At 37.9% G+C, this 15,039-nt stretch overlaps 1 protein-coding gene across 1 annotated transcript in view; it reads right to left on the reverse strand.

Moving 5' to 3' along the window:
* The window catches only part of PLD1 (phospholipase D1), a gene marked incomplete at its 3' end in the record, with an annotated part of 205,359 nt that overhangs the window by 121,234 nt on the left and 69,086 nt on the right, over nt 1–15,039 (reverse strand). The window contains exons 2-6 of the mRNA XM_017889473.1: nt 10,067–10,257; nt 9,715–9,839; nt 7,672–7,817; nt 7,056–7,161; nt 5,623–5,688 (exon numbers count right to left, since the gene is read on the reverse strand). Of these exons, the coding sequence (XP_017744962.1) occupies nt 5,623–5,688; nt 7,056–7,161; nt 7,672–7,817; nt 9,715–9,839; nt 10,067–10,226 (603 nt within the window). The remainder of the gene's footprint in view (nt 1–5,622; nt 5,689–7,055; nt 7,162–7,671; nt 7,818–9,714; nt 9,840–10,066; nt 10,258–15,039) is intronic.

Below are 15,039 nucleotides of genomic sequence, written 5' to 3' on the forward strand. Positions count from 1 at the left end.
CCTTGTGATCCGCCCGTCTCGGCCTCCCAAAGTGCTGAGATTACAGGCTTGAGCCACTGCGCCCGGCCGTAAGGTTCATTTAAATGCTTGCATTTTTCTCTTTTCTTGGGGTTATTTGCAGAAAATAGTCTTTAAAATTCAAAAGGACTTATGTTTTTAAAATCCTAAGTCAAAGGTGTCTTCATACAGCATTTTTTAAATTGAGAATTTCAAAAGTCAAGGTCTCACCCAGGCATACTGGCTCACGCCTGTAATCCTGGCATTTTGGAAGGCCAAGGTGGGTGGATCACTTGAGGTCAAGAGTTCAAGACCAGCCTGGCCAACATGGCAAAACCCCATCTCTACTAAAAGTACAAAAATTAGCCGGGTGTGGTGGTGCATGCCTGTAATTCCAGCTACTCAGGAGGCAGAGGCTGACGCAGGAGAATCACTTGAACCCGGGAGGTGAGTTTGCAGTGAGCGGAAATCATGCCCCTGCACTCCAGCCTGGGCGACAGCGGGACTGTCAAAAAAAAAAAAACAAAAAACAAAAAAAAAACACCTCAAGGTCTTTACATTTCATTTCTTATATAAAACAGTGATTCACTCAGTATCATGCATTTTTATCTGATTTGTGAACACGCTTCTTAATTGGAAAATGTAGTAACCTATGGGTTATTGGAAATGACTCACAGATTGCCAGCCATAAAATCCAAAATATTTTAAAATCCTAAGTCATAACTTTTATCTCTAGCGAGCAGACAAATAATGTCAGTCCTACTTTACATTTGAAGACTATACTCTACTACAGAGGCATAACTAACTTCTGCAAAGTCCCTTCAGTCCCAACCGAAGGGAAGAACAGGAAATGAAAACAAAAATCAAGGAAGCCACTAATCTAAATAAGAAAAAAATTTTCTTATTTACATAGCTGTTATCATCAAATAGTTGACAACAGAAATATTCTCCGAAATCATTCAGAAATCGTAACTTTTGGAGTATCATAACAAAACTGCTAAGTGTAAAGAGTCTCAGACAAGTAGATAAGCACACATTAATAATGTAGAAAATTGAAAGTTACACATTAATATGAAATTTAATTTATCCTAATGGCTTAGTAAAGTTTGACTGGAGAGAGATGTTAAGAAGGAACCAGGCCTATTATATAGAAAAGAACATATCCAGCAATAAAAGATTTTCTAATAGAGTTATCAAATTGAAAGTAAGTGTGTCAGGGTCAACTGAGAGGCAAACCTAACTAATAAAAATTAAAATTTAACAAAGATGATGTTGTCCAGACTTCTTAGTACGTCTTCAGTGATAAGAATTCTATTCTCCATTTGGGCAAGTGATTCTCAGGAATAAGAATTTAAAGATCAATTTAGCCTAACAGTATTTCACAGGGCTTATTCTATTGATCTTTTGAGTAATGTATAATCAATACCTTTTTGTCTTTGTTTTTTGGCAAAGGAATTTGTAAAATATGAATACAACTGAAATAATGTTGCAATGCAATAATGTTCTCGGCACTAGGTGGAAAGTGGTCTCAAGTAAAAAATTCCAACGTGATCTACCAATTGGATACTAAAAACGTTATAGAAACAGAGAAGCAAAAATATTTCTATGTCAAGAGACAAACAACAAACCCGAGGGGTAACAAAAAAATCCCGAAAATCACTTGGCAATCACGTACACACTGCCCCTGTCACCCATCCTTGTATTGTAAGAGAAGGGTGACTTTCAGAGGCTCCTTTTATTTCCCAGGTAGCAAAAACTCAAGTAAATGGCCAGGTGGGAAATTTATCAGATATAAGGAAGGTAAGAGCATCGAGCGGGGCAATGTCCTTGTAGACTCAGGTACTCCAGGAAAGGCAGGGAACAAAGAGGACATCTAATCTATGAAGGAAACTGGGAGGCTGGACAAAAGCCTAAAGTCCTTCTAAACGGTAAGACTCAATCATCAGAAAGAAAACATTTCCCTTCATTTGAAGATGCAGCTGTTCAAATTAGTACAGCTTTTCCCTGTTGGAATGAAAACACTGCGTGCATGTTTATTCTTTACCTACTCTTCCCCTCAAGTTAAAGTTCATTCTACAAAACAAGGGAGAGATGAACACAGTATTACTGATCTGTGGGATGTTTTATCCAAGATTTCAAGCTAATCATCTTCTTGGGGATAAGGAATCTGAGTCACATGAGTTAAATGATTCACTTCAAGGTAGAGATATGATCCTATCAGCTTAGGGCCCTTCTCTTGGAAATTGTACAATTTGTTCCATTTCTAGATTTTAATCTTATTTTAATCTCATTCCTCTTATTTTAATTCCCTGGAAAATAAACATTTTCCAGTTACTAATTAAAATGCCTAGCTAGTGAGTTCTCTACTACAGCCAGCACTAATACAATTTCAGAATACAAAAGGAATTCCTGTTGAGATTTTTTTGTATGTTATTACATAACTCAGATATTGCTATTTTTTACATACTTATGCTTAGAGTAAAGGGGAAATACATTTGTCCTCATTTTACAAATGAGCAAAGAAAACTGAACAAATCACCCATAGTCTCTGAGGGGACTATCTGATCATGACTACATTAAAACACTAGGATGCTCTGTTTTGCAGAAGCATAAGAAGGAAAAAAAAGAATTAAAATCAGAGCAAGTCTTCATAATCATGGGAGAAAAGTCTGAGCACAAACCCAACCAATGACTATAAAGTAAGAGGAAAGAACTGTCCATGTCTAATTTCAGAGGCCATTTAAGAAAAATAATGTCAGTGCTTAGAACCCTAAACCAAATTCCTTTGGCAAAAATCCTGTTATACAAACACCTTTATAATAAATTTATCTCCACTTTTTTTTTTTTTTTTTTTAAGGCAGAGTCTTGCCCTGTAGCCCAGGCTGGACTGCAGTGGCACAATCGTGGCTCACTACAACCTCTGCCTCCCAGGTTCAAGCGATTCTTCTGTCTCAGTCTCCCAAGTAGCTGGGATTACAGGCACCCACCACCACGCCTGGCTAATTTTTGTATTTTTAGTAGAGACGAGGTTTCACCATGTTGTCCAGTGTGGTCTCGAACTCCTGACCTCAGGTGATCTACATGCCTCAGCCTCCCAAAATGCTGGAATTGTAGGCATGAGCCACCATGCCCAGCCCTATCTCCACTTTTTAAAGTGGTCTAACTTTACCAAGACATTTCTAAGCTGACCATAGCATTTTAGTTTAGTTCTCAAACTCCTGATGATAAGAATCACTTGAGCTATTTGTTAAACACACTTGTTCCAAATACAGATCTGGATGGCCCTATAGAGATTAAGAACATATCCTGTTCAGTCCCTTGACTTATGATCCATGATTCTATCTGCTTAAGGACCTGAATTAACTTAAAATAGGTTTGTTTTATACTTATAAAAGTGTCAATTTATTATATACATGTTAAAATAACTTTTAATATGCTTTTTACAGACAGTAAAGCATTTTAACAAATACTTTTTTAATATTTCTCACAATTATTGAAGAAAACATAGATTCCAATCTCATTTCACAAATATGAGGCAGAGGCCTACAGATCTAGTCTTTAGGCCAGACTACATTTAAAGAAAAAGAATGTTAGAGAATTAATGTGTATCAAATTGTATCCTGTGCTTGAATCATATTGAACAATTCAGCTGTTGGAGAGAATAATCTCAGTAACCATCAAAAATGAGAGGGAGCCTGGGTGCGGTGGCTACGCCTGTAATCCCAGCACTTTGGGAGACCGAGGTGGGCGGATCACAAGGTCAAGGGATCGAGACCATTCTGGCCAACACGATGAAACCTTGTCTCTACTAAAAATACAAAAATTAGCTGGGCGTGGTGGCGGGCGCCTGTAGTCCCAGCTACTTGGGAGGTTGAGGAAGGGGAATTGCTTGAACCTGGGAGGCGGAGGTTGCAGTGAGCCGAGGTCATGCCACTACACTCCAGCCTGGACAACACAGTGAGACTCCATCTCAAAAAAAATAAAAAAGAAAAAGAAAAAGAAAATAAGAGGGAGAATCTCCTCAGCCAGTTGCTAATGAGGCTTTCCCTTCCAAAGGAAATGTTTATAGGTCACTCTGGAATTTCTAAATACAACATGGCTTAACTTTGAAAATATTTTTATGACCGGAAAAGTAATTAAAATGAACATTTTTTAAACGTAAACATTCTTTAGTCAATAGTAGAATCCCAAATGTAGAAAAGTACATAAAAAGAGAAGAATGAACTCACCAAGAACTGTTAAAGCCAAAAGAAATAGTAAAAGTAAAGTCACGGGCAGGCAGAAAAGTAAAAGAAATGGAAAATTATTGCATATAGGTACTAATACACATTTAAATAATTGTCTGTTGTCTGATTTCAGATAACACAACAGGAGGTATCATTTTTATTAACAATAGTAGTAGTATCCTTATTCATTATGTTATTTCAACAATACAAGTTACTGAGTCCCAGAAGAAAAGAAACCCCTGCCTCCCATCATCTTTCTCTTGAGATTCTCTGGTGCAATCTGAATTCCTGTTTTCCTCAGAAAACCCTTCTCCAGGTTTACCAAGACACAGAAGCTCCGTCAAGTCCATTGAATGCCCCAGTGCAAGCTGCTGCAGGAGGCAGGTAGTGACCTAGACTCAGGTCAGCTGTGTGCAATGGGGACCAGCTGGATGTATATTTGGACCAGACTCCAAACTGTGTGTTGCAAGGCAGCAGGAAGGCAGCTCCTGTTATGAGAAACTCACAGAGCCAATTGCTCTTGCATCCTCTCCAAAATACACTAAGGTCTTTCCTCTTTCTGTTTATGTGTTTATGTGATGCCATTCTCTAAACTAGTGGCCAAATCACAATTGCACCAACTCTTGAGTTCTGCACACATATAATATAGATGCACACAGCCCCATAACAATACAATTCGTACAAATGCATCCATACATCCAATAAACCAGTGCATTCTCAGTTATCCAGACCTCTGGATAATTGAAGGCTAAACCTTTAAAAACACCCCACCTTTAACAGCTCAGAGCTAATTGTTTGTTGACACTAGAAAACCTACTCCCTCCCTGCTTGCCAGCTGCGTAACCCAAGCTTAATTTCTGTGGCTGCATCTAAGCCCCATCACCTCTTCTCTCTTTACTTGGATTCCTCAAGGGTTTTTTCTTTCCTAGCTTTTCCCATGCTTCTCACTTTCAAATGAAAAGACAGGCCTTTAACAGGCATGACAAGCCAATCAGATGGCAACTGCCCTACCCACCACAAAATCTTTAGGCATTCAACTCCCCTCAACTGTTTTCATCACTTACTACTCAACAGTTACTCTTTGTAGCTAAAAATGTTTTTTGGCATTTTCCTGGAAACCTGAGAAGAGAAGAAGGCTGACTTTTAGATAATCTAGCCTATAGCAGCATTTCAAGTTCATTTAAATCTATTTTTATAGACATTCAACTTTTTTAAACAGCATCACACCATTGTAAACTGGATCCCTGCTGTCAAATCAACTTTGTATTCACTTAATTTAATTCAAGGACGAACGTAGATGTGGATACAATCACTTGTGTTAATAAAATGATCCAAAATTTAGCTGACAATTTACTATAGTGAAAATTACTCCAAACTCAAATCACTGACTAGTACTTACTGTGGCATGATAGTTTCTATACATGGGCATTTTTAGTATCTTTGTCAAGTAATCTTCCAGTTGTTTCTGTAATGCAAATAACTTAGGTAAGTGTTAACATGGTCATATTTATTTTTAAAAATTAAATAGTAGTGACAATGATGAGATCATCATTTTCATCTTAACTTGTATAAGTTATTCAATTATTTATTAATATAATCATGGAGCAAGGAATCCTGAATAGCATTAGTCTGTCATTTCCATAATTCTCTTGAACTGTTATTTAAATATCTTCTTACTTTTTAACTTTCCATATGCTTAGGTCTTCTATAAACTGCTGACAAGCCCTGAGCTACATATTCTTTTAACCCTCCATAGCTATTATAGCAGGACTTGTTGTAAGTTGTTTTAAAGAATTTGTTGATATTACCAATAACTTTCATTTTTTTTTCAATTCTAACGCTGAACTTACTGAAAGATACACTACAATTTTTAAACAGCTTTCCAGGAAAAAAAAGTGGAGAGAGGTTAAAAGACTTTCTAGTAGAATGTACTGATTTTAAATATGCTAAACTGTGTGTGGAGGCAGATGGGGAGTAGAGGGATACAGGCTTGGGGCACTGGAGCAACAGATGTCAATCATATTGACCATGATATAAAATTCAGCATGGTTTTGCTTAATCACGAAGTTTCATTTTCAGTTGAATTCATACATGTGCACACAGTAAACCAAAACTATATAATTTTATATGTCTAGGTATCTTGGAAAATATTTGGTCCAGATACCTACAGAGATTTTAAACAAGATGACAACTACAAAGGAGAAATCAAACATTCCCTCTGGAACATAAATGTTTCAGATTACCAAACAGAACTGATAGAAATTAACAAACACTTGTTCACTTTCTAGTAAAAAAAAATTAATTGTCCACACTCTGCAGCACCCATCTTGGAAGCAGGCAGAAGTGCCCCTCCCCTGGAGTTTTCTGTCCCCGTGCTGTGCCTGTCTGTACTCCGTCATACTCTTCTCAGGCCCTAACTGCTCCATCTATAGTTTAGGAATGAGATTTTACATATATTTACGATGGGCTATTACAAACACAGAAGCTTATGTATGGAAATATATTATTTTAAAAGAGTAGATCTCAAAATCCACAACAATAAGTTCAATCTTTGACTCACAATAAGCTCAAAAAGGTTCTAGTCGGGAGAACAGCTTCTTCATAATCTTAAGTCCTAACCAAGAACAATCTTCCCCTTCTGAGAAAATGCATGGTATGGCTTGGGGAAAGAAGGGACTGACTAACTAGTTCCAGAAAAGCTAAACCAGCCTGGGGGATCGATGAGTGGATGAGAGGAGTTGTAGCCAGGCCTACTTCACCCCTCAGTAGATGCTGTGTTTCTACAGCACTGCAAAATTAGGTTCAAAACAACAGAATAGCGAAGCAACTTACTCTTCTACCAAGGAATTGTTCTTCTCTTATCATGTTTTCAGATGAACGGGGCAAACTGGGCATCTCTCGAGGCTCCTCTCTGACGTTTTGCCTCCTAAATGTGTGTCTAAAACACAAACACACAGAATGCAAACACTAGATTATTCTGTGACTATGACTTTAGTGTATCTTTCATGAGACGGCATATTTTAAAAAGACTATTTAATTGAAAATATCTACCAACGATAGACTAGTTAGCCAATACTGTGAATTAAATACACTTTTTATTTATTTATTTTAGAGACTGGGTGTGCTCTGTTGCCCAGGATGGAGTGCAGTGGTACAATCATGCTCACTGCAGTTTTAAACTCTTGGGCTCAAGCAATCCCCCTGTTGCAGCTGAGTAGGTAGAACTACTAGCTACCACCACCTGCCCGCATCCAGCCACATTTAAAATTTTTTTTGTAGAGAGGAGGTCTTGCTACGTTACCCAGGCTAGTCTCAAACTCATGGCCTCAAGTGATCCTCCTGCCTCAGCCTCCTAAGTGGTGAGATTACGGTGTAAGCCACCACACCCAGCCAAAATACACTTTCCATTCAACTTGTATACTGGCATAATTAATTCCAAAATGGTTACCTTCTGGTGGGAATGGGGATTCGGATAAAGGCTTTGTACTTGAGCAGCTCTCTGTGAAATTCTTGAAAGTGCTTGAATTTCCTCTTAACTTGCCATTTAAATTCCCCATGTGTTAATTCAATAGTATAAAGATTAATACTTGGTACCTACAGTGATACATAAAAATGTTTGATATTTTAGATAACAACAAAAATTCCAAAAGCTTTCAGTGAACAATATTTAACTAGTAACAGGGAAGTATACTGAAGTCCAGCCTACTTATTTTGTGTAAGTACTTAAGTAAATTTTTTTCAAAAGCAGCCAGTTACAGAAATAATATTCTCTAAATGTTCACTTGATGAATTACATAAGACAAACTTTCAATCACACATGAGACGATTCCTACAAATGCTATTCCTCCAACATATGTGTGTGTGTGTGCATCCACACACACACACACCTGAAACAAGGAACTGGGTGGAGGAGACAATGAGAGAAGGCCCTAATTAGTCTTCAGGGGTCCAGTCCACAAACATAAGCAGTGAACCAGGCAATTGGCAGGGGTGAGAGGTATTGTATACTAAGAGCACCATCTTGGCTGTTTTTGTTCTTCAGAAATGGCATGACATGCCTTCTCTCCTTCTCCTATGAAACACATTCCAAGGTCCAGCCTTGTCTATACCACCCACCCACCCTGAGGAGCCACCAGTGTTAAGGAGGCATGGGTGGAGAAAGTGAATGCGGTAATGAGTGTACAGTGTACACTTGTATAATATTATACATATGTATTATCATTACTAAATCTTCATAACAAGCCTATAAGGTAAGCACTGTTATATCCCTTATTCAGAAGAGGAAACAGAAACAGAGATGTTAAGTCACTCGTTCAAGATCACAAGGCAAAGATGAATTAAATCATGCAGTTTGGCTCTAGAGTCTGTCATTTACCCCCACATGTTAACTATCTTTCAATCTAAATGCTGGCAGGTGAAAAAAGAAAACAAAGCTCATCTTAGGGACATTTCTGAGTGAGTTCTGCTCAGTGGTGTATCAGGGAGACATGGACCCGAGTTACAGGGAAAGCCTAAACCAGAGGCTGACACCCAAGCGAGTGCAGGCTGGGAGTCAGTACATGTGCAGGTAGGCTGGGACAGCACGAGGCAAAACCACCCAGAAAGCGATGCAGCGCATGCCACCTCCAAAAGACAAGGAGGAAGGGAAGGCGAAGCTGTGCCCTGACAGCTGGTTATTAATCTGTGCTTCCCCTGAGGCAGGAGGCAATGGTGGCCTTACTCTGCCATGGCTAGAGCTTAGCTTGAAGGGACAAAAGTCACCACCCTGCAGCCATTTTCTTCCCCTGGAGACTTAACAACTGCAAAATCCAGGCAGGAACAGAGAAAAGGAGCTACCCTAACAGTTTCTTCTAGTCCAATCCATTTCAAAGGGCCTACCTTTGATTGCTGAAGACATTTTACTGCAAAGCCTTTTCAGTGTTCAATGAAAAAGCACGTGAATGAGGACTAAAGGATGGTTTTCTAGGAACCAATCAGAGGCAGAGTATGCCTGCAGAATTCTCCCAACAGTATTTTGGGGTAATGGCACTGGCCAATCCAGTATCCTGGCTTTTTTTCTTAAGAGCCAGGGAGCACCAACATTTTCATTCTAAATAAACATTAGGAAAGCTAAAATTCTTGTTGACTTATACTTGCCATGCAAGGTGGAATAAATATGCATCAAGAGTCCAAATGAAACAGAAAACTGGCGAGAGAGGAAGAGTAAGAGAGGCACTTTGCAATTTATTACATTGTTAATTTGCCTTACGTGCCTTTTTAAAAGAAAGAGCTTTGGCTCGAATGAAGAAAGAGGAATATAAGAATGAAGATTAAGTGGGAAGGAGGCAAAACCTTGACAGGTGACAATGACTTGGAAATAACAGATAAATAAAAACAAACAAACAAACACCCACAAACATGGTCATAGCTAGGAGGGAGGAAAATGAAAGGCTATGTACTAATTCACATATATTGACAAAAGAAAAAATGGTGAGTCCATAAACGCTCTGACCCTTGTAGATGTGAAGCGTTCCACTTCCAAAACTTGTGCTTTTATTGGACAGCCAGAGAGATACGTCTGTATATTAGGCTCCTTAAATCCTTGAGTGTTATAAACAGCAGAGAAAGGGATATACACTAAAAAATAAGTAAATAAAGTTAATGCAATATATGATTAGCATAACTTGTCTTTTACAGGCATTCTTTTAAGAATCATTTGTTAAAACAAGAAAGCCTCAATGATCTGAGGCCAGTGTTAACATCTGCAAGGAAAAATCAATCATTTGCTGGTTACTTCAAATTTGTGCTCTTGCAAGCAACCCTGACAAACTCTTTTCTTCCCCGCTCAAATCATCCGTCTTTACCTTCCTGTATCTTGGGATCGCTGGGAGACACGTCGTATTCTACCTCCTCTCCCTCAAAGTGGAGTTCCCGCGTGTCCAGATTTTCTATGATAATACTCATGTCAGCAGCAATTTTCTGCAGTGCAGAGGTATTTACCCGTGACTCGGTTTTCAGTGACATGTTAACTTAGGATAGAGTAAAAGCAAAGGGGCTAGGAAAGAAGAAAAGGGTTACAAAGACTTAGCATTTTGATAACATAAAATGCTATTCCACAATTTGAATCCAGACTTAGATACAGCATATGGAAACAATTCAGCCTGCTCTGTGTGAGACTCAGTTATCCAAAACAACCTTTTAGTTGTTGTTCCTGGTTAACATTTAAAGGATTCTTAACTTGTAAATTAAAACGGAGTACTCAATTGTAAAAAAGAAAAAAAAAACCACATTGAATGCCAACATTTCTCTCATCCGACTTTATTAATTTGGATAAGTAATTCAAGGGAGATTGGTTTGGGAAAGCTTATACAGAGAAAGAAATAGATTATTTGCTGTGATAAATACAGCTGAAGAAAGAATATAATGTAAAATAAGCAACTCTAAATATCTCCTAAAGAAAATTTAGAGTATTTCACATATTGCAATATACAGATTTAGAAATATTTTTATGATAGCATAATCTTTCTACATTTTCTCTGTAGGTGATATCACAAGCAAAGTGTATATTACCTTTCGAGATATGAGAATTTGGCCACGACTTTACATGAGGTATAATGATGTATGTGTCTTGAAAGGAAATTGATTAACGTACCTATTCCGAAAGACATCTGAGGTGCTAGAATTATACTTCCCTCCTTTTTTTATTTCTTTAAAGAAAACTAGTTCTATTTCATTCTGATATTTAATAACACAAGTCGTTGCACATCAGTACCCAGGGCAGAAGAGTTCACATGGATATTATTTTTCATGTAAAATATCGAGATTCAAGCTTTGCACACTGTCATCAGAGTTGGATGAAATGTCTCTTTTGCCTGATATAGAAATAATCTCTCTGTTAAAACCAGGCCCTAAAACGGAAGGACGCTCATACCAGTAACTCTTCAGCACATGTTCATTTATAACTGCAAATCACGATGGGCATCCACCACATGTGAGATGAGATGAATGAAAATGTGAAGGTGAGTAAGGCAGGCCCCTGTGATTAAGGAACACCTGATATGGGTGAGGGAAATGAGGCATATAACCCAAAGTTCACCCCTGGCCTCCTCCAAGGTCTTGGGCTTCTTGAGAATGAAATTTTCCCAGGGAAGACACTTATCTGGGTCTCTCCTGCAAGTGCTACCAAAAAGCTAAGTGGCTATATGGGAATGCTAAGAAAGTCTCAGGAAAACTTGTACAGCCCTTATTATAACTCAATGAGTCTCTAAAACCTATACTGTTATGTCTGGGAGAAAAAGACTGTATTTGGAAATTCAAAAATGGGAGTGAAGGAGGGAGGTTCTGGTTTGGCCAGATAAATAAAATTAATATATCTAAGTTCCCTGGAACTATGTAATCAATCATGTTTCTTTCTGTATGTTGGCTGTAAGAAAGCTTGGAGCCAAATTTGTGGCCTACTATAGCAAAGTATAGGACTATCTCTTCCCTTCAATGATCCCTCCCACTTCCAATTTATATTATAACAGTTAATAGTTACTGATTGTTTAGAATGCACCTCGCTGGTTATAATTGTTTACATACATTGTCTCATTTGTCATTAATAATAAATCTATGAGGGTTTGTTATTTCTATTTTGAGCATGACAGGAGTTTGTCATCCCCTCTTTATAGATAAGGAAACTGAGGCAAAGAAAGACTAAGTAACTTGACCAATATTTTAAACAATCTGTCCAAGGTCACACAGCTGGTAAGTGGTGAAGAAGGGACTGGAATTCGGGTTTCTCTAACCCAAAAGCCAATATTCTCAATCACAATCTTTACCTTGCTATCTATTCTTTGTAGATATGTAAGCCCTTGGAAGAGATGGAACAGTTAATATAAATAAGTACCCTGGGGCAAGTCCATTTAAGAGCAAACCCTAATAGGAAGAATTGGAAATAAATTCCTGCAACTCGGTTACCACAAGATGAAGCCATTTACATTCCTAGGGTCTTTGTTTTCTCTCTGTAAATTGAAGAGGTTGAGCCATTTCATCTCTAGAGTTCTTTTAACACGAAAACCCTAACTGTAGATAAAAGATGCCATAATAGTGTTCAGCCTCCCTTATAATTTAATTACTTTAACCCTTTCCCTATCCCAAGAAATTAATCAGAGTAGTTTTGCATTTGAATAAGAGAAGCAGGTAGCAGAATGTTTTCTAACCTAGATAATTTAATTAAGATCTATTCAGCCTCCATTGAGGAGTGTTGCCTTTGGTCAAAATCAAAATATGTATGTCCTTTCCTCTTCATTCAACAAACACTTAGCAATGTGTCAGATTTTATTCTATTCAAAATACAAGGTAATGAAAATTTAGAGGAAAAGAGACAAGGAAAACAGATAAGAAATTACACCATATCATTGTGGCTTGTTAATTTTTAAAGACTTCAGATATTTTTTATTGATTAAACAGACTTATTAACTTTGTCAACTTTCTTAACATAGTGAAGACAAAGGTTACTCCAAATAACCTTCCTTTTGAACTACGTGCTGATCCTAAAAATACCTGTGAATTTTAAGAAATACAAAGACTACAGTAATCTATACAGTGTTACAGAGCCAACGCATCAAGCTAAAATAAATATCCAACTTCAGATAGAGAAAAAAGAAGCATATTCACTTATGAAAAACTTGAAGAGTGAGACATGAAACAAAGAAAACATCTTATCATTTATCAAGTGTTTATTACATGCTAAGCATAATTGTAGTACAGTTATGTTATTTAATACTCACAATGAACCCACATGGTAGATATGATTATTCTGAGAGATTTAGTTAAGCAATCATCCAAGGTCACTCAACTTGTGTCAGTGTTGAGTTTATAAAGCAGATTTTGTCTGGCTCTAAAATCTTAGGGGGTTGGTTACAGAGGCCCATAATTATTACTTTTATTTTATGGGCTTGAATGTCTATAAATTTAAATTAATCTTTTATATGAAGTTTAAGTCCTGTGACAAGAGATGTCCTCTACTTTAGTCACCATACCTTGGAAGGGATCATACTAATCCCACAGTCACTTCAATTATGAAAACAACATATCTCAACAGCTTCCCAAGTTCCTTCTTAGCCTTTTACTTTAATGGTTTATAATATTTTTTAAGACCATGTGGAAATGGACCCAAAGCATTTGCAGATTTGTTCATGCTTTTGTCAAGACTTTACTATTTAATAATAGACAATGAATCATTTGTCCATCTTTACCTTTACTTGTGTCCATGGGCATTGTGTGCTGACTTTTCATCCAACCATTGTATTGCTGGTTTCATTCTTGAATATCAAGCTGTAAAACCATCTATGCTCCTATGTTGTCAAATCTTCATTTATCAGTCAATGTTTTCTTTCATCTAAAATAATCTATAATAGGGGGTGAGCAGCTGCCACAGGCACAGCCTATATTAGTCAGCAATGGGATAAGGGCTTCAGTGTTTACACATGAGATAATGTAATTGATTTTGTTACCTCCTTATAAAATTATACTGCAAGATCATTATCTCTTTCAGTACCAAGAAGAGATGGTGCCCATGGAGAGATAAGAGCAGCTGTGTTTTATTTTTGTTTGCATTTGTATCTGGAAAGTAAATAAGCGTTTTTTTTTTTTTTTTTTTTCTCATTTTGAATTATAGAACGGAAAATCTTTGCAGGGAAGATTTAATGACCTCCAGTCATTCAGTGATGAAATCAGAGAATTTTCTATTCTCAGCTTTCAACAAGATTGGGAAGTAGAACATCAAAGAGAAGCAGACACTTTCCTTTTCAGATAACAAATCGATAAACACTGCCTTAGCCAAAATACAATAGTAGCAACTGTAATTATTGATATTAACATAAATATGAACATTAGCCAATATTTGCTAAATTTGTACTACATGCCAGGTACTGTACAAAGAGATTAATATCATGATCTCATTTAATCTTCACAATAACTTTAGGAGCTGGGTCCCATTGTTACCAGCATTTTTAATGAGTAGCTTAGAGAAGGTAGGAAACTTGGCAGGGCCACATGGCTGGGAAGTGATGAAGCTGGTGATCAACTTTGATTGATCTGACTTCAAAGCCCAGCTACTTACCAATCCAGAGGTGGGACTCTGGGTGGAAGGAAACATGAGCACTGGGAGGCTTTTACATTTTGCTTCATATAACTCTTAAAACAAAACTGTTTTTTTTTTTTTTTTTTTTGAGATGGAGTCTTGCTCTGTCGCCCAGGCTGGAGTGCAGTGGCCGAATCTCAGCTCACTGCAAGCTCTGCCTCCCGGGTTCACGCTATTCTCCTGCCTCAGCCTCCGGTGTAGCTGGGACTACAGGCGCCCGCCACCTCGCCCAGCTAGTTTTCTTGTATTTTTTAGTAGAGACGGGGTTTCACGGTGTTAGCCAGGATGGTCTCGATCTCCTGACCTCGTGATCCACCCGTCTTGGCCTCCCAAAGTGCTGGGATTACAGGCTTGACCCACCGCGCCCGGCCCCTGTTTTTTTTTTAAGTCAAGCTCTTGCTCTCTTGCACAGGCTGGAGTACAGTGGTGTGATCATAGCTCAATCCAGCCTTGAATTCCTGAGCTCAAGTGATCCTCCTGCCTCAGTCTCCAGAATAACTAGGACTACAGGCATGTGCCACGATGCATTGATAAAAAGTAAAACCATTTTTTTTATTATTATTATACTTTAAGTTCTAGGGTACATGTGCATAACGTGCAGGTTTGTTACATATGTATACTTGTGCCATGTTGGTGTGCTGCACCCATCAACTCGTCAGCACCCATCAATTCGTCATTTATATCAGGTATAACTCCCAATGCAATCCCTCC

The sequence above is a fragment of the Rhinopithecus bieti genome, unplaced genomic scaffold (genome assembly GCF_001698545.2).
Source record: "Rhinopithecus bieti isolate Rb0 unplaced genomic scaffold, ASM169854v2 scaffold_18353, whole genome shotgun sequence".
Classification (NCBI taxonomy): domain Eukaryota; kingdom Metazoa; phylum Chordata; class Mammalia; order Primates; family Cercopithecidae; genus Rhinopithecus; species Rhinopithecus bieti.